At 44.5% G+C, this 19779-nt stretch overlaps 1 protein-coding gene across 2 annotated transcripts in view; it reads left to right on the forward strand.

The window, feature by feature from the left end:
* jarid2b (jumonji and AT-rich interaction domain containing 2b) overlaps positions 1-19779 on the forward strand; it is a 144928-nt gene that overhangs the window by 77354 nt on the left and 47795 nt on the right. For both annotated transcript variants that reach the window (XR_014569799.1, XM_083774124.1), the window contains exon 4: positions 6660-6970. Coding sequence is in view for 1 of the 2 variants with exons in the window: in XM_083774124.1 (XP_083630250.1) it covers positions 6660-6970 (311 nt within the window). In the remaining variant the exon portion in view is untranslated. The remainder of the gene's footprint in view (positions 1-6659; positions 6971-19779) is intronic.

A 19779-nucleotide genomic window follows, 5' to 3' on the forward strand; every position in this document is an offset into this window, starting at 1 on the left:
GAGTTGCCCTCAAGTGGAATTGAAGATAGTTGAATATCTTTTGACTCTTTTAAGTTGCCGTACGAGACGAGAGAACAGTGAGAAGTCGTTCTCTGTCCCGGATCACAAAGAGAATACGCCTCTCTACTCTCTGGGATTGTTGCCTTTTTTAAATTTGTGCCTTTCTCTGCGGCGTGGCTGACCCTGGTCGTCCATGTCCATATTATTTTATTACCGCCTTTGTCTCTCTCTCTATCCATCTCTCCCTCACCCCACTTCCCACACTGTATCCCTCGGCCTCTCTGTGCTCGTGGTTGTCTGTGCCGAGGTGTTGAAGTGTCTATGGTGTTGGAATGTCTTTGAAGCAGCTGAGGGTGATTGACGCCAGGGCTGCAGATAAGCTTCTGTCCCCACAAGCTGTGTCGGGACAAGAGGAGCGAGGAAAGGGACCCAGACCGGAGAGGAGAAGCTTTGAAAAGGCTATGCCTTTCATTTGCACGCTTTGGCATTTCCCCAAGCCTTCCTATACTAGAGTTTCACTGTCGAATGAACCCACTAACACACCCTGGTAGCACCGAATATCTGGTGGCAGTATAGACGACGTAGTCAGACTATAGTTTAATTCATGCAATGCAGAAACATGGCCACTGTCGGTTGTTGAACACGACTGTGCCGCATTAGAGCGACTGGAGGGGCTCAATGGTGCTTTGAAGTTCCACATTAAACCGGCGTTAGCTCATATTCCATTAGCCCTGACTGATTCCATATCAGATGACTTCACCCACACACACACACACACACACACACACACTGACCACCGCACATGATAGCCAGAGGTCTGATGTAAATTATATGAAGCCATGGAGAGATTTCTCTTTGTCGGGGATACAGTGTATGGTCGGTCTGACATCGGGTCTCCCCACAGCCATGAATCATTTAAGATGTTCACACATAATTTGTACAGCTCTTTCACCTCGGTGTGCTGGACCACATCTGACTGCGAGTAGAGGTTTTACAAGCTTTAATGACGTCCTACCCCCAGATTGGAACACAGGTCTCCCGTGTGTGACCCAATATAAGAGGGAGTCCCTGCACGTTCAGATGGATATTACTACTTAGGTCTAAATGTGTCAAAGGAATAGAGGGAAACAAACTGCAACCATGGCAGATCATATATTAGTTTTATTCTATTAACCCATTTAGACCTGAGGACGATTCTACAAATGCCTTCTAAATCAGGACAGTTTTCTTAAAAAGACCTATGTTTCTATGTCAGCGTTTCTCAAACTATTTCATGTCCAGGATTATATGTAAGATTATATGTAATTGGCCGCCGACCACCATCTGAAAATATGTTGTTCCAGGGACCCCTCTGAAGCAAAGATTTTAGTTAAAAACGTTCACTCTGAAAGAATATATATTCCAAGATTTGCACCACATTTTCACGATTTTTCCAAAAATAGCATGAATAGCAATGAATCAGAATCGGAGATATTTATTTAACACTTATTTTAACCAAAGATAATCACCCTAACCATGACATACTATGAAACCTCAATCTGAAACTCTTTGAACCTCCAACACCACCACCACCAAACCAAACAAGACTCTTGTCGTGTCCGGTGGTGATGGAGGTTGTTGGAGGTTAAACGCCACATTCTGCCTGTTTATATACAAGACTGTAGCCTGTGCTGTCCTTGGGCAGAAATTTCTGGATCTAGAAGGTCTTAACATGTCCACATGACTTAAGAGGTCTCCTGGTTCATTAATATAGGTTTTGATTTTGCAATTTCTCTCCCGATTTTCCACACGATTTGTTTCCATTCCTACACGGTTTGGCATGGTGTGCTTTTTGCTTCCACACACTGGACTTGATGCATCAATATTTAATGGGTGTAAAACATTGACAGATGCGGTCATGCTGTGCCAACAGCTTATCAAATAAATCAAACTTGCATGGAAGATAATGTTTTTCAGCAATCACTCCTGTCTAATTTGCAGCAAAAATAATTGCATCACCTGCACCTGAGTCTTTCCTGCACGAATGGCCACGATTTACAGTGTGATAAATCGGGGCCCATTTGTGTCTGCTGTACACACAGACAGCTTCTCTACACTGCTACTGTACGTGTCCTGCTGATGTCATCATTTGATTGAAAGGAAATTGAAAAGAGAATGCATTTTTTTCCTTTTCTTTTTTTTAGGTCTTCTAGAGATCTATGAAGTCAATTAATCTATGTATATACACACACACACACACACGACTCTGTGTTTTCTTTGCACACAGTGGTGTGGTTGGGACATACTCTATGTAGCTTTTCATGCCAGGCAGAGAGCCTGCATCCCACTTTAATATTTCAAGCATTGTATTTAGACCTGCCCCACATTACCATGCAGTGGAAAAGCAACTAAATTCTTGTTTCTCTTATCTTCCTTCCAGTTTTGTCCCATCTCTCTCTCTCCGCCCACATCTGTATTCCTCTGTCTGTCTGTCTGTCTGTCTGTCTGTCTGTCTGTCTGTCTGTCTGTCTGTCTGTCTGTCTGTCTGTCTGTCTGTCTGTCTGTCTGTCTGTCTGTCTGTCTGTCTGTCTGTGTCTGCCTACAGTAACCTGTCTAAATGTCGTGTGTGATGAAAGACGGATTGAATTATTAATTATGTAAACATAATATTCTTCTTTTCTCTCACTCTCATCCTCAGTCACGATTGATTGATTCATTAATTCATTCGTTTTGCATTAATTTGTGCAATCATGCATGCATTCACTTTAGCCACACAATGTTTTACTAAGCACATGAATAAAGTGTCGAGTCTGAAGTTGCTTGTGAAGTTATCTTGGTGTAATAGTCAGTTATCTTGGTGTAGTAGTCAGTTATCTTGGTGTAGTAGTCAGTTATCTTGGTGTAGTAGTCAGTTATCTTGGTGTAGTAGTCAGTTATCTTTGTGTAGTAGTCAGTTATCTTGGTGTAGTAGTCAGTTATCTTGGTGTAGTAGTCAGTTATCTTGGTGTAGTAGTCAGTTATCTTGGTGTAGTAGTCAGTTATCTTGGTGTAGTAGTCAGTTATCTTGGTGTAGTAGTCAGTTATCTTGGTGTAGTAGTCAGTTATCTTGGTGTAGTAGTCAGTTATCTTGGTGTAGTAGTCAGTTATCTTGGTGTAGTAGTCAGTTATCTTGGTGTAGTAGTCAGTTATCTTGGTGTAGTAGTCAGTTATCTTGGTGTAGTAGTCAGTTGTCTTGGTGTAGTAGTCAGTTGTCTTGGTGTAGTAGTCAGTTATCTTGGTGTAGTAGTCAGTTATCTTGGTGCAGTAGTCAGTTCTCTTGGTGTAGTAGTCAGTTATCTTGGTGTAGTAGTCAGTTATCTTGGTGTAGTAGTCAGTTATCTTGGTGTAGTAGTCAGTTATCTTGGTGTAGTAGTCAGTTATCTTGGTGTAGTAGTCAGTTATCTTGGTGTAGTAGTCAGTTATCTTGGTGTAGTAGTCAGTTATCTTGGTGTAGTAGTCAGTTATCTTGGTGTAGTAGTCAGTTATCTTGGTGTAGTAGTCAGTTGTCTTGGTGTAATAGTCAGTTATCTTGGTGTAATAGTCAGTTATCTTGGTGTAGTAGTCAGTTGTCTTGGTGTAGTAGTCAGTTATCTTGGTGTAGTAGTCAGTTATCTTGGTGCAGTAGTCAGTTATCTTGGTGTAGTAGTCAGTTATCTTGGTGTAGTAGTCAGTTATCTTGGTGTAGTAGTCAGTTATCTTGGTGTAGTAGTCAGTTATCTTGGTGCAGTAGTCAGTTATCTTGGTGTAGTAGTCAGTTATCTTGGTGTAGTAGTCAGTTGTCTTGGTGTAGTAGTTCAGCCAGCCAGCCGTTTTGAGAGTCTGTTAAGAAGTTGAGCTCATCCCTCAGACTAAACAGCAACACACAAACCAAGCAGATGGGTTGTTGCTTAGATCTGTTCCCAATAAAGATATTAAAGTAGTCCAATGTTGACAAAACAATGCAGTGTGATCCTTATTTTCACTGGAATGGGGAGGATAAGAGGGACATGATTATTTAAGTTCCCCCAGCCTCCTGACACCCACGGTAAAATAAATAAAATAATGTCACATTCTGTGACAGCTTTAGTGGATTTCACTCCCTCAAGAAACCAGATATTTTTTAGATTGGTTGTGTCTTGTATTTTTAATTGACTTCCGTAAAGATTGCTCATGTGTACTTTTTGCATTTGGCACTACCGGTATCTCTGCTGTTAGATGACGGTAGTACAACAAAAAACCAAAAGGGAGGCTGGTGCCATTGCTAGCAAGTTGACTAATTCATCCAACCCATATCTGGGGACGCACACGCAGAGTAGACACACCAACGGACCGACATGCTGAAACAATGGTCGGACATGCGGTCGGACATGCACTGCTCCCGTGCTTGCAGTTGGGGTTAGGTTAGGGACGGTTTGAGGTATGGGTTGTCGGTCTAATGACAGTCACGTACAAGAGAGTAACTGGTGCCACTGCAAGTTGGCTAATTCATCCAACACATCTGCTGATGACCTGTTGTGTATATCTTGGTGTCTGGCTGTCATTGTGTATAGGGTTCCTGTGTTGTTGGTTAATAGGTAACAGATAGCTCGGGTGGGGGCAGCCCAATAAAAACCAGCAGATCAGGATGGCAGTCTAGACAGGATGTTTAAAAGTGCATCATGGGTTTCCCACTTGACTTAACTGGCTCATATAGGCTAGCCCCAATGTCTTGTTCAGAGGTGTGTGTGCGTGTGCGTGGTAATTTTCTCTCAACCTGTCCTCCCGTCTGGCTCCCGTCTCTTGGAGCGGTTCAGTGGGAAGTGGGAACCTGTTCATCTGAAACCAGCACTGTGTTGGAACTAAAGCATGCAGAGTTTCACTTTGGAAACAGATTTTCATTTAGAGCTCAGCTGCTTCTCCTTTCGGAGTCGTTCACAGCAGGCGGTGGTCTGTCATTCACTACAGGCTTGTATTTAAGTTGCAGCAGAGCGTGTCCAGGGTGAACAGGAACAGTTTGGCGACAAATATGCATGTTTCTTACTATTAAAGTGTGTGTGCGTGTGTGTGTGCGCGTGTGTGTGCGTGCGTGTCAGGGAGATCCCAAGTGCTTATTGTTGAGTAGCTAATTGGCAAGAAAAGCCCCATTCCAGTGTTGTTCTCTGTGTTGATAATTAGTCGTTGGCATTTAGTCAGTGAAGGAGTTTTGTTCCCTGATGATCCACAACAGCCTGCTGCTGCTGTTGTTCGTCGTAATGCCGTACACTATTTATTTCTGTAGTCTCTTTCTTCTGAAGAGTACAATGTAAATCAGGATTCATGCATGTGTTCGTGTTTCAGCAACACAGCAGCACGTTGCCCCCACACGCACACACTGGCATTACTATATTTGGGAGAACATCAGTTTTAAGACGGCAATGTTATAAAAGGCCATTTTACCTTATTTTCTAACTCTAATCCTAAAGTCTGACTTCTACTTACTGTAATTGTGCGCTGGTGACTGGTGTTATGCACCGGAAATTATTTTTTTTGAACGAAATGTAAATCTCTCACAGTTTGTTTTCTCTCTCTGTCCATTAATTACACTCATCATCTCTGTCCTTGTGTATATATACAGCAGATGTTCTGTACATTTTGCAACGTATACGCAATTACCTCTGCATTTTGTCTCCTATTGAGCTTACAGCCGTGTCACTGCAGGGAATTGACACGTTTTGACACGGAGGTCTTCTCCTGATTTAAGTGTAATCCGAGAGCTCCCCACCTTTCATCCGCCACGCCAAATGCATTGTGGGTGTTCTCCGGGCACGATTCTATCTGCCCTCTCTTCAATCTGCTCCGTGGCAAATTGGCAAATAATGTCAGGATATCATATTGCTGCGATTGCTATCCCTCCCAGTTTATAGCAGAGCTGAGAACGCACGCACGCACGCACACATGCACGCACGCACACACGCACGCACACATGCACGCGCACACAGCACTAATCGATTGAAGCCTCGTACTGCCTCCGACAGTTCAGAATTTCCAAGGATGTGTGTGTGGGTGGAGTAATTGTCCATTATTCTTTCTCAGACATGCTGTTCTTTTAAAATCGCCTTTTCTCTGTGAGGGACAAAGAGAAACAAACAGGTCTTGAGAGTCACAGGTCTTTACACAATGTGTGAAAAATAAAGTGGTACAGTGAGAGTGAAAATGTAAGAATAAATGTAGAAATAAAAGGCACACAAAGAAGGAATTGGATTGTGAAGTCAACTGTTCTAATAATTATATTACCGGTAAGTAGATTTCTAAATACCTAAAGTCACTTTACAGAATACTTTACAGAGACAAAATAAAAACAAGTGGTTAAAAAACGGAGAAAACTAAAATCAAGGCGGATTTGGATTATGTAGGGAATGAGTCTGAAAGTGTGGTTTTAAATGTGGCGAGGGTGGGGGCGGCTAGCTTTGATGTGACCTGGGAGTGGTTTTAAATGTGGCGAGGGTGGCCTTGATATGAAAAGGGTTGAAAACCATTGTTCTAGACTAGTCCCCCCTCTCTCTACACCAAATGATTTAGGCGAAAATAGGATAATCTATATAAACTGTGCTTATATAAAAGGGACACCATCAGATTCACCCACGGAACATAACATTAACGAGTGCATCACATTCTCTCTCTCCTCCTCCTCTTGGTCCTTCCAGACCGCGGCTCCAGGCGCAGCGGAAGTTCGCCCAGTCCCAGCCCAACTCGCCCAGCACCACGCCGGTCAAGGTGGTCAGCGACGCGGACGGCGTGGGCGGCGGCGGCGGCGGCGGCGGCAGCAGCAGCCTGCCCGCCGTGCGCGCCTGTCAGTCACTCTCCTCCCTGCAGACCACCGCCTGCTCCTTGACCTCCTCCCCCCTCGCCGCCACCGCCGCCGTCGCCTCCTCCTCTCTGTCCCCCCCGCCTATCCAGGACCTGTCTAGACGCAAGCCCAAGACTGAAGACTTCCTCACCTTCCTCTGCCTCAGAGGTAACACACACACACGTCACGCACGCACACACACTGAACCCTCTGGATTTAATCTAAGGACATTTAAAAAACAATAGAAACCATGGGGGGGGGGGGGGGATCATCATGTTGCTACAGTAGGTATTTGTTGTTTGGGGCCTTGAATGTAAGTTTCTACAAAATGTGCGTACAGGTAGAGACCTGTTATCTGCCTTAAAGGCTGAAATTATCTAGTATGCCAACCATTATTTAAGTCTCCCCCTTCAATTTACAACTGTAAATTCACCAGACAGCATACTGTACACACTTAACCTTCAATTCACATTTTATTTCTCTCCCCAAGGCCAATTAGTATTGCAGCACAAACTGCAACATATTATAAACAAAGAAGCAAACATAATCACATTTGTAAGAGTTGCAAAGACTCGGCAAGGATGCCTCGATGAATGAGCATACTGGTCTGAACAGCTAGAATATAAGAACCACACGATGATAACAAACATCACAACAGAAATCAGGATGTTCATGATGATCCTTGTGATGGGGAAGCTATACCTCCTTTTCCCTGCGTTGAGGAGGATGGGTATGAATGTGGGCATCAGTGTTGGTTTTTGGCAGCCATAGTGTTTTGAATAGTTTTCACTTAGTTTTAGGTCACATTTTAGTCGCCCGGAATGTTTTAGTGAGCTTGTAGAGTGGCTGTTTTCTAGTGTGAGACGACGGCACGCAAACATGAAGCATAAGCCATGAGTGTTTGTTTTGTGTCTGCTTGTCTTGACTGAGGTGAATCTGAGGCAGCTGCCAGAGGGTAAAGATTGGATCTCCTGATGTCGAGAGAGTGGGTGCAGTGCAGTCACACAGGATATAATTTGCTCTCTTCACAACCTGACATGTCCTGTCTTTGATACACTGAGTTGAAGGAATTGTTTTTTTTCCCACCATTTAAAAGAATTGTCAATCACAGGCCCATGACTTGTTTCATTATCATTCAGGTGGACTGACTAAGTTTTAGTCATCCACAGACTTCAGGATATTGGTTCTCAGACTGTCTCTGACAGCCATCTGCATTCAGAGATATAAAGGAGTGGTGAGAGAACACACCCCTGGGGGGTGAACGTGTAGGTGAAGACAGCTCACCTGTCATGCACTCAATCAAGTCTCCAACCAGTCAGACCAGAGCCAACACCAAAGTAGTTAAGAGAGTTTAAAACAGGTGTGGTTGAAATAAATAGGCCCATGAAAAATCAACAACCAGCTTTAGCATGGGTTTTACTGCCCTGTAGGTATACGAATATAAGGTCAAGGAAGGTGGTAGTAATAATACAACTTAAGTTGTATAGCACCTTTCATGACATGAAATGGAGTTCAACGTTTTTTTTTCAGAGCGGTGTTACATTTAATTAAAATAATAGCAGTAATGCAATACAGTGAGGACATGAATAACAAGGAATTTAAAATATCAATTAAAAGCAAGAGTTTATAGAAGTAGGTCTTGAGCTGCACTTTAAAAAATGCATACAGAGGCTGCCAGCAGGAGTTTTTTCCATAGAGGCTTGTAGAAGCAGAGTAGTAGTGTTGTGTGTGTGTGTGTACGTGTATGCGCGTGCACGTGCAGTAAGCAGATTAATCCAGTCTCTGTGTTTGGGTTCTTGCAAGGAAGAAGACTTGCTAGTTATGATCTAAAGATCTTCTGGCTGGCCAACGACAATAAAAGCCACAGCCAGGACACTGAGAACAGATCTGTAGGTACACAGAGTTCTACCGGCCCTGTTCATCACTGCAGTCTGTGTGTTAAGACCTCGTAACTCTGTGTTTATTTTAAGATTCTTTGTCTTGGCGTTTTACTGCTTTTTACAGAGACAGGAATGGGGCAGCTGACCCTGAGCTGGGATTTGTAGTTTTTGTACCAAGAAAACATAGTGAACGTTCTGATTATGTGGTGTCGGAGCGTTGGCTGGTTAGGCTGCCCTTCACCTTCATGAATAACCCTTTTGGTGACCCCATCATGTCCTTATCTCCAGCGCCAACCATTAGGCCGATGCCTCCACTTTCAAAGAACATCGCTCAAAATGAGTGCATTCGTGCTCCCCAGAGGTTGAACCTTGACTATTTAACACGGAGCCTGCCAGAACCATATAGTAACCGTAGGATTACATTAGTCGAGCAGCCCACCAGAACCGTAGCCTACGTTTTTTTCCAGGGTTTATATTCTTTAATCCATGGCAGCTGCCGCTCGTTAGCGTCACAGTGTAAGTGGGACAGTGGCCGCGGCCATTTTGAAGATGCTCGCGCATCCACTTGCACTCTATGTGCTGCTTTCAATGGCCTGTATCTCCACATCGGCGTAATGAATGTCGTTTCTGGTGAAAACAAGGTGTTTCAGCGGCCGGCAGCAGGCGCTCTGATACACGCGGTCGTGTTTTTTCTCCACCGACCGAGAGGACAATAACCGGTCAAGACAACCACACACAGCATTTTGCCATTGTAACATCCGGATAAGCTGTCCTCTACCACCACCCTCAGGCTACATTGTCTAGAATAACGGAGGATTGTCCGTCCAGCACTTTTGTACCAAAAAGCTTTTCGACCATTTTCTCCCGACAACCTTTTCCTGCGGTCTCAATATTCCAAACCATCTCCTTTCACGTGTTTGCGTGTGTCCTTTGTCCTAATATCCTGCTCGCCTTTCTCCCGGCACGTTCCTCGTGACCACATTTTGCCCTCTCCTGAAAGACGAAATGCCCCGTTACACATTAATTTGCCATTATCGTTATTAACCTCCCGTGCACCCCATAAAGTAGGATAAAGACTTCACGGGATCTGTAGGGGAGTGGTAGCTATACATCGCTATTCTACGGAGAATACCGCGGTGTAGTTCCCATTATGGAATGTCATTTTAATCTCATCAGAAGCGTTCATTCAGGAGCATTATAATTAGAGGTACCTAAAACTGACATGAGGGTTTTTGTGGGTAGCTCACACGGTCTAATTATACAATGTCCCATATGCTTTGAAGATGGTTAGATGTGATTGTCCCCAGTTGTTGGCTAACTTCAGATAAGATTGTGCCATTTTATTTTCTCTATGTACCTCATTTGTTCTATTATTAGTACTTAAGTTGGCATGCCAAGCACATGTATGGCAACTTATCACAGGGGGTCTGCTACGCTAATGAAAGGATTAGCGTTTTGTTACGTGCGTCTGGAACATTTCTGATGATGATTTAGGGAAAGGTTTTCAGTGCTGAAGGAACCCTGTATTGAATAGTACTGTTAATGACATTTTTTGAGTGGTGCAACCACTCCAAGGAACAGCAATGTCCGTGACTATGTGACTATGTTTAGAGTACCAGTAGGGGCAAAAGTGGCGCTGTTGTGCCAGAAACAGAGCGAGAGAGATAGTGCTGCACTGTTGCCTGCTAATGAGATAGAGAGGGGCAGAGGGGTGTTGCACCACTCAGTTCACACAGGTGTGATTTTTTTAGCTGCTAAGCTAACTGTTGACCACTTTTCCACTGGGCCTTTGCCCTCTGTCTCTCTCCCTGCTTGACCGTTGTATTTATAGACTGTGTGTGTGTGTGTGTGTGTGTGTGTGTGTGCGCGCTCTGTGCTGTGTTTTTCCCTTGGTCTCTCTTTTGACCCATTATTATATGCAGAGGAGAGAGAATGTCAGCAGGAGCCTAGAAGGTGTGTTTCTGTGTGCGCGCGTCTGCGTGCACGCACCCACATTTTCTCAGAACAACGAGACACTGATGTTGATTTGCCTGTCCAGTGTCCAGCTTATCTTGTGTGTGTGTCCGTCTGTCCGTCCACAAGCAACAGTGTCCAGGCTAGACACCAGCCTATGCGATACGAGGACATCCATTTCAGGCTGTTTGATCTTTTCAAAGAGTCTCTGGCCTTTGATATGGTCCTGAAAGGCTCAGTCAATCCCCTTTAAGTCTGTGACGCTGGTCTCTCCGGTGGTCCCTCCACCACACGCTGTTACCAAAACACAACCGGCAGGATCTCCACTTGCATGATCAAAACCTCCAAGTTCATTATCTCCTTAACCCATTTAGGCCTGAGCTCGATTCTACAAATGCCTTCTAAATCCTAAATCCTTTTCTGAAAAACCCTATGTTTCTATGTCAGTCGTTCTCAAACATTTTCATGTCAACGACGCCCAAAATCATATGTAATTGGCCGCCGACCCCCATCTGAAAATATGTTGTTCCAGGGACCTTCGCCCCAGAAGCAAAATTTTAGTTAAAAACTTTCTCTGTGAAAGCATGTATTCAAAGATTTGCGCCACATTGTCACGATAAAAAAAAAAAGATCTACAAGCTCGTAGTGCGGCACCTAGTGCCGCGCTACGAGCTTGTAGATCTGCCATTTTTCAATAGCTAAAGTATAACATAATGCTTAATGCATGTAACCCCAAAACCCGATAGATAGGCTTTTATTTATACTGGTAGACATTCTGAGGTCAAACGTTCAGAGTTGGGAACAAAAAAAAACTCACGCCCGCTTTAGTGTTTGCTTATCTTATCTGGCAAACATTACGCATCCAACCCAAGCCCTTCCATCCATCGCTCATTCTGACGGCTCTTTAAAAGGCCTTTGAAACACAGAGGAGTTAAGGAGATAAAGGCAGCGCAAACACAAACGGTATACCAGCCACATATATACAGTAGACTTGTTTTATGGGCCAAGGTCCGCTTAGCTGAGAGAGAGAGATGAAGCATGGACCCCCTACAACATATTGTACCTGGACCCCCCTGTTGAAGACATGGAGACCCAGTGCTGTGGCGTAACAGTACAGGTATTGTGCTGGAGCCACAGTGCTGCGTTATGCATGCAGGCACCCAGAGAAAGCAACCCGGAAAGTTTTCCACCCTCATATTGCCCCATCTTCTTCTTCTTCCTCTCTGTGTCCTACTGGGGGTTTGTATAATCAGTCATACACTCTTCTGGGACTTCTTTCTTTGCGCGAGATAACCGAGGCTCCTGGTGGTGGTGGTGACGTTAACTCCACCCAACCCAAGGAGTTATTTTTAATTCCTCCAGGGATGTGGGGGGAGGGGGGGAGGGGGGTGTGTGTGTGTGTGTGTGTGTGTGTGTGTGTGTGTGTGTGTGTGTGTGTGTAGTTCTGTTCTGATGCAATGTGGGGGTAACACGATAACACAAGTGGAAAAACAAGACTGCGGACCGCTATATAATATGGTGGATGTATGCAAACGCATCCCACCCATGCTGTCCACAGCCTATGTTTTATTTATTTCACTGCCGCGTCTCTCTCTCTCTCTCTCTCTCTCTCACACACACACACACACACACACACACACACACACCCAGCACTGGGTCCAGACCTATGCTTGTCAGAATGGTGTTTATGTGTGTCCCAGGCCTGTAGTGTGGCTGTTTATATCCATGGAGAAAGCCATTTGGGCGGCAGCCAGACAGTCTGCCTCTTAGCCCTGCCTGGACTGCCATGCACTACCGTCCCTGACGGACAGAGGGCAGCACTGAGAAAAGTGGGCATAATTATTGGAGCATTAATCCAAATAAGTGGTTTCTTGTTTGAAAGAGCTTCATTTACTAAATGTTAAATATATTTGACATAATTGAAAAGATGTAATACTGTGAGTGAAATGAAAGTTATGTCTTAGCTGAATATGTCATGTCACAAGCTGATTATGGATTGTTGTTGTTATTGTGGTATTTGCATAACAGCCAGATTTGACCAAAATGCCATCAACTGTGTTTATACAATATTATGCAATGAATCTCAGGTATACCTTTGCCAACTAAATTGGCTCCATTCCATCCTGGAGTGAGAATTAAATTAAATTAGGTTGTTTTGAGGAAGCAGACGGTTTGTGTCTTAAAGTAGCTCATTATAACTAAGCTCTGCACTAATGTAGGCAGGAATACATACCCAGACAGGTGGAGGCAGGCAGGCACACACACACACGCACGCACGCACGTACGCACGCACGCACGCACAGTCGGATGCAGACAGCTCAAAGTAGTCAATGAGTGTAACTCCATTTTCAGTATTGTTATATAAGCCCCAAAGGCAGTTCTGACATTTTAGCCGAGACATAACATTGTGCGTGCGTGCGTGCGTGCGTGCGCAACAAAGACACAATGTTATGTGCACGCTGGTAAGCTGGCCTGCTTGCCAGCCCCAGCTCGGTGCCTCTCTGCTGGGTTCAGTATTAATTGTATTATATATGTGTGTGCGTGCACGTGTGCGAGTGCACATGCCAGCTCGGTGCCTCTCCGCTGGGTTCAGTGAGGCAAGGATCTCTGCTCTTCTTCCATAACCTCCCAGCTCTGACCCAGTGAAAACCATCCCATAACAAAGAACAAACACAGATCAAACACACCGTTACTAGTACTGTATTTACACTAACAAAACAACAACAGTTAATTTCGGTGACCGATCAAACGTTTTCCTTTCCGGTGTTTCTGCTGTAAGGGGTCATTCAGGCTGTGTGTGTGTGTGTGTGTGTGTGTGTGTGTGTGTGTGTGTGTGTGTGATTCAGCTCTTGGTAGCTGGTCTTGGTGTCTCGATGGTGTCGCTCTCTGGAAATATGTGTATTTTGGAGTCATGCGAGACCTTGAGGTAATTACCGTACACTGTCCAGTGTGTGTATCGGTTCGCAGATGATAATCCAAACAAGATGGTTTAGATGAAGAAATGGCCTCTGGAGACAGTTCTTGAGTTAAAGCAGGTTTTATGATTGCTGTTTGATTAAAGGCTGTACAAGCAGTGACTGCAACATTTGGCTCTGGTTTAGTTACTGTACACTGTGTGGTTGGTAGTACAGTACGGTGCTCTGGTTGGTTACTGTACAGTGTGGTTTGTTACTGTATGTATGGTGTGGTTTGTTACCAGTGTTGATTTTGTCGACTAAAACTAGACTAAAATGTTAGGAAGGGACTGAGGGACTAGTGGACAAGAGATCCAGTAAGAGTCATTTTACACTTGGTTGCATGCTGAAGATAGAAGATCTACAAGCTCACAACTTGTGACCTTGTTGATCTGCTATTTTCAGCAAGTGTAAAATTAGGCCTTTTGACGGCATCAAGGCCCGCCAAAATACATTTTAAACTAGACTGACAACAAAACATTCCGGATGACTAAAATGTGACTGAAACTAAAATAAAAACATTGAAGAGACTCTGACTAAAACAACACTGTTACTGTTAATGTATGGTGCGGTTGGTAGTACAATGCTGTGATGAATAGAGCTCGACTGAGATCACCCATAAGAAGTTCTTGTCGTAGTGAATTACAGATGACACACTCCCATGTCACGGAGCTTTGCATTTGTCCAACTAGTCACCCCCCCCTGCCCCCCAGAATAAAGAAGCATGTCCCCATATTCCGTGTGTGTGTGTGTGTGTGTGTGTGTGTGTGTGTGTGTGTGTGTGTGTGTGTGTGTGTCTCTCAATGTCCCCACGGCAGCAAAAGCCACTTGATTGACTGTTTAAATTGTCCTCATTGTTTCAGTTCCAGTTAAGGGGACAAAAGAGGGCTAGGTGGAGAATGGAGGGTTTGTAATTACGCGTTCCCCCAGAGCCCCGTTAAAAATGACAATCCTAATAGACTCTTTCAGACCTAATTATGATTTGTCTGCGGTTCGGGAGAGTAGCAGATGAAGAGCTGCTGGAATTGGGGGAAGGATTGGGCCGAAGCCCGGTCTCGCAGTTCTTGTGGAGATGGCCTGGGTTGCATTTTCTGTGTGTGTGTGTGTGTGTGTGTGTGCGTGTGCGTGCGCTGACAGACTTGGTGTCTCTGTGCCAGGGATGGGAGGGTCCCGCAGGGCGCCCCCCATCGATTGACGCCGTCGTAAATCTTCTCCCCAAAAAGTATCATCAGCACTCATGCAGGCAGGATGCTAATGGCCAGTGTCTGTCTGTCTGTCTGTCTGGTCCCTCACTCACAGACACTCTTTCTGCCTGTCTGTCTGTGCCCCCCCCCCTCTAGATCTCTCTCTCTCGCTCTCTCCTGTTGCAACATTATATCCGTGCGGACACACACACACACACACACACACACACACACACACACACACACACACACACGCCACTCATCTTGTCACCAACCTCTCTCTTTCTCTCTCTTGATCTGTATGTATTCTTTCTCTACACATTTATTCATAACGCTTCACATGCACGTACGTACACCCCCCGTGATGCCCCTGGGTACCCTCTGGGTCTGTTAGCCATTGACCTCCTGACCCCTGGGTGAGGGCGGTAAATTACGGCTATTTAGCTAATGAAGCGAGTCATTAGCAGCTGATTGAACCAGTGTGTGTTTGTTTGTTCTGAGAGTTGCTCTCGCTCTGTCACCAAGATGAATGAGGTATGTACCAGGCTGTGTGTGTGTGTGTATGTGTGTGCGAGAGAGAGAGAGAGAGAGAGAGAGATTGTCACCCAGATCTAGGCCTACGCTCATTAAATTCTTGATAATTGCTACTTTGCGATGAAGTGCATGGTGTTGTTTACCTGAGCCACCTGGGAGGACAGACACGGAACGTACATTTCCTTCAGCAAAGCTTCGAGTAGTCTTTAGAATTCAGTTTATTTATTCTGTTGGGCATATCTACTGTATACCAACGAAACCTCAAGTCTTCTACTGTAACTTAATATACCAAGAGAGGGTAGCGATGGATCTCCTCACTCAACCTCTCCCTTAATGGAGCATCCATTTATCTCTTGTAGTGCATTTGCAGTCGGCACACTCGACATGAAGTATGTGCGGTCGCACAATTCTAGGCACACACGGACCCTAGTGGACCCTAGTGGACTCCTCGTGGCTGTGCAGGCGTGTTGCTCACTATATTATCATGTGAGAGTGGATCATGGGTTTTAATGTGGGTGGCAGTAGTTCTAACAATGCACTTTACAACAAGAGGTACTTCTGTGTCTGCCGGCGTTTTAGTGTAGAGCCCACTGTCACCACCATTGTTATCAGGGAAAGCCTAGGCTTAGTCAGTGGATCGTCCAAGTATCAAGTGCACACACACACACACAAACACAAGCGCGCACGCACATGCGCACGCACACGCGCGCGCACACACACGCATACACAACACGCACACAACTTTTAGTGTGCAGTCAGAGTGAAACTGTGTGAAGATGCAGTTAAACCTGTGTGTGCGTGCGTACGTGCGTTCGTCCGTGCGAGTCGCATAGCTCAGATATCTCCCTCTAATTGAAGACAGAATGCTTGTAACTGTAACCAAAGGCAGTCCCATTGTTCAACCCATATCAGTCTCAGAATAGACCACTTCATTCCCAGTGATGAGCTCGCTGGCGCTCGGTGCTCCCACACTGCGATAGGACGCTCTGAGCTCCTAGAGCTACTCATTCAAGTATAAATTGGATGTACTGTGAGTTGTGCCTTTTCAGATTAAAACAAAAATTACACTCCTGTGAAGTGAGGGGCGCTCTCTCAGCATCATACATCATCACATGCCAGCCAATCACTTTTGGCGTCCTCACTTTTCTGTCCTCACTTTTTAACCTCGCATTGTGCTAGAGCCAATCAAATCATCGATATGGGGTACACACATTGCTCAGCCAATCAAATCATCGACATGGGGTACACACTAATGGATAAAAAGTAAAGATCCATATTTAACTAGATAAAGTGCCAATCGGCACAGGTCTCCACCAGGGCAGGTCAGGTTGTGGCCTCATGGTGGCGCTATAACAGGCTGTTGAGGAAGATTTGGGCCGGAGGTTGGTGTTGGAGGGATGCAGGTACAATGTTTTTGTTTTGCACAAAGCGGCCTCCTGGTGGCGCTATAACAGGCCGTTCTGGAAAGTTTGGGGCAGAGGTTAATCGTTGGCATCCAGGGAGTGTGTGTGTAAAATTTGGCATCGACCGGTTGTGTGTGTGTGTGTGTGTGTGTGTGTGTGTGTGTGTGTGTGTGTGTGTGTGTGTGCGCGCGAGTGCATGACGCGACTTGGCTTGTTGTAGCGCCACCATCAGGCTGTTGAAAACTGTCAAGTGGCATTTCTTCCTCAGCCTAGTGGGAATATGCGTGCACAGTTTCATCGCAATCGGACGCTGCGTTGAGGAGTTGTGGCGATTTGTACAAAGCGGGCTACTCCTGAAAAGTGTAGGAGCCAATCGTGGCCAATCAGGATGGAATATGAGAAATCAAAAAAACCTGTCTTGATCACATGACTATGGAGATCATGTGTACCGATTTGCGTGAAATTTGGATAAAATCTGAAGGAGTAATAATAGAAAATGTGTTTTACATATGTCGGCCTCCTGGTGGCGCTATAAAGAGCAGATGTGAAAAATTCCAGGCAAAGGTTTTTCCTTGGCCTCTAGGGAGTTGGCATACAAAGTTATCCACAGATCCGTGCAGTTAGAGGTAAAAACACTTTTGGGCCAGTTATAGCGCCACCTTGAGGCTGAGTTGAAATTATTCATGTGTCATTTCGTCCTCGGCCTAGTGGGAATGTGGGTGCACAATTTCACGGAAATCACGCGATGTGTTCATGATTTGCAGCATTTTGTTTGAAACTGAGCACTCCTGTGAACTTTGGAAGCCAATGTTAACCAATCAGGATAGAGTCTGAGAAATTTGAAAGACCCGTTTCGTTGAATGGCTCTAGAGAGACTGTGTAGCAATTTGCGCGATGTTTGGACAAAATCTGTAGGTGTACTGTGCAAAAACTTGTTTTGCACAAAGCAGCCTCCTGGTGGCGCTATAACAGGCCGTCCTGGAAAGTTTGGGGCAGAGGTTCATCGTTGGCATCCAGGGAGTGTGTGTGCAAAATGTGGCATCGAGCAGGTTAACGGTGGCCGAGATTAGCTGTTCACGGACACACGGACACACGGACACACAAACGGACGGACGGACACGCGGACGGACGGAGTGCAAAACATACTCTCCCCACATGCCTTCGGCCTGGTGGAGACAATAATACTAATAAGAAAGGACTGTATAATAACTTCGATAGCAGAGCTGAAAGTCCGGAACTGTAGAAATACTTTTTAAAGTAATCAGAGTACATATCAATACTCCGAGGCAGAGGGCCTGTAACAATTTACAGAAATGGTTATAAACCTTTTAGACTATAAAGTTAATAATTAGCTTTAACCAGAATGTTATACTGTTAAACTTAAATCCTATATTAATCACCTTTTAAGGAAAAATACTTTAGAGGAACAACTACAATACTAAAATGAGTAAAAGTCAAAGTATTTCAGAGTTAACCAGAATACCTTAGAATGAATTTGACAGACACAAGGATGAGAAGTCAGACAAGCAGAGCTAGAAGGATGTTCCATCAGTTATATTACCCATTATATCGGGAGAGAAGATGGTAGTCCGGACAGCGTTCAAGAAGATCTCTCACCATGTCCAGAATGGACATGGTTAATATAGTATATTGTAATCGTTACACAGACAACAAGGTAAAAAAACATGTTTGTTCACAGAGGGGCAGATAATGTAAGACATCACTGAATGCTAGATACAGGAGATATCTCACGGGGCAGATACAGCTATGATATGAACATCAGTTAGTGGAACAGGGTGACGGGGCATGAAGTGAGATGAAAACACCAAGTGAAACAGGGTGACAGGGCACATGTAAATTAATTCACAAAATAACAGTTCTACAAATCAGTCCCGAAATACCTATCACACACAAACACACAAAGCTGGGCATAGCACCCCTCAAAATTGAATAATAATTATTATTATTACATTGTTTTTACTGATTTTTCAACACACAAGACATACCAACATACATATATACACCACTAGACTACACATAAGCATACAATACATTAAGAAAAATAAGTAAATAAAAAAGACAGGACCAAAACAGACACAACTAGAAAAAGTGCCCTTCCGGGCACAGGTCTCCACCAGGTTATCCACAGATCCGTGCAGTTAGAGGTAAAAACACTTTTCGGCCAGTTATAGCGCCACCTTGAGGCTGAGTTGAAATTGTTCATGTGGCATTTCGTCCTCGGCCTAGTGGGAATGTGGGTGCACAATTTCACGGAAATCACGCAATGTGTTCATGATTTGCAGCATTTTGTTTGAAACTGAGCACTCCTGTGAACTTTGGAAGCCAATCTTAACCAATCAGGATGGAGTCTGATAAATGTGAAAGACCCGTTTCGTTGAATGGCTCTAGAGAGACTGTGTACCAATTTGCGTGATGTTTGGACAAAATCTGTAGGTGTACTGTGCAAAAACTTGTTTTGCACAAAGCGGCCTCCTGGTGGCGCTATAACAGGCCGTTCTGGAAAGTTTGGGGCAGAGGTTCATGGTTGGCATCCAGGGAGTGTGTGTGCAAAATATGGCATCGACCGGGTTAACGGTGGCCGAGATTAGCTGTTCACGGACACACGGACACACGGACACACACACGGACACACGGACACACGGACGGACACGCGGACGGACGGAGTGCAAAACATACTCTCCCCACATGCCTTCGGCCTGGTGGAGACAATAAAATAAGGTAAAATAAAAATATAAAGGTAACAAGGTTATATCATATTGCATTATACTACAATGTTCTCAAGCAGATCGTCACTTGCCAAACAAGAATAATTAAACTATTAGACAGCAGTCCTACACCTGAAGTAGTCCAAAATGAATGAATAATGAAGTAGTAGTAATAATAATAATGATGATGATTAATTGTGTTTTGTCAGGACTGCCACGAGTTTGATTAAGATAATCTCAGTGTGTGTATTCTATAAAACATCACCTCTTAATTTAATCATTTGATATAGTTTAATCCTATCTAGCATTCCCTTTAGTCACTCCTTGTGGCTGAATATAGGTC

This window comes from Protomyctophum parallelum (genome assembly GCF_964188405.1).
Source record: "Protomyctophum parallelum genome assembly, chromosome: 1".
Classification (NCBI taxonomy): Eukaryota; Metazoa; Chordata; class Actinopteri; order Myctophiformes; family Myctophidae; genus Protomyctophum; species Protomyctophum parallelum.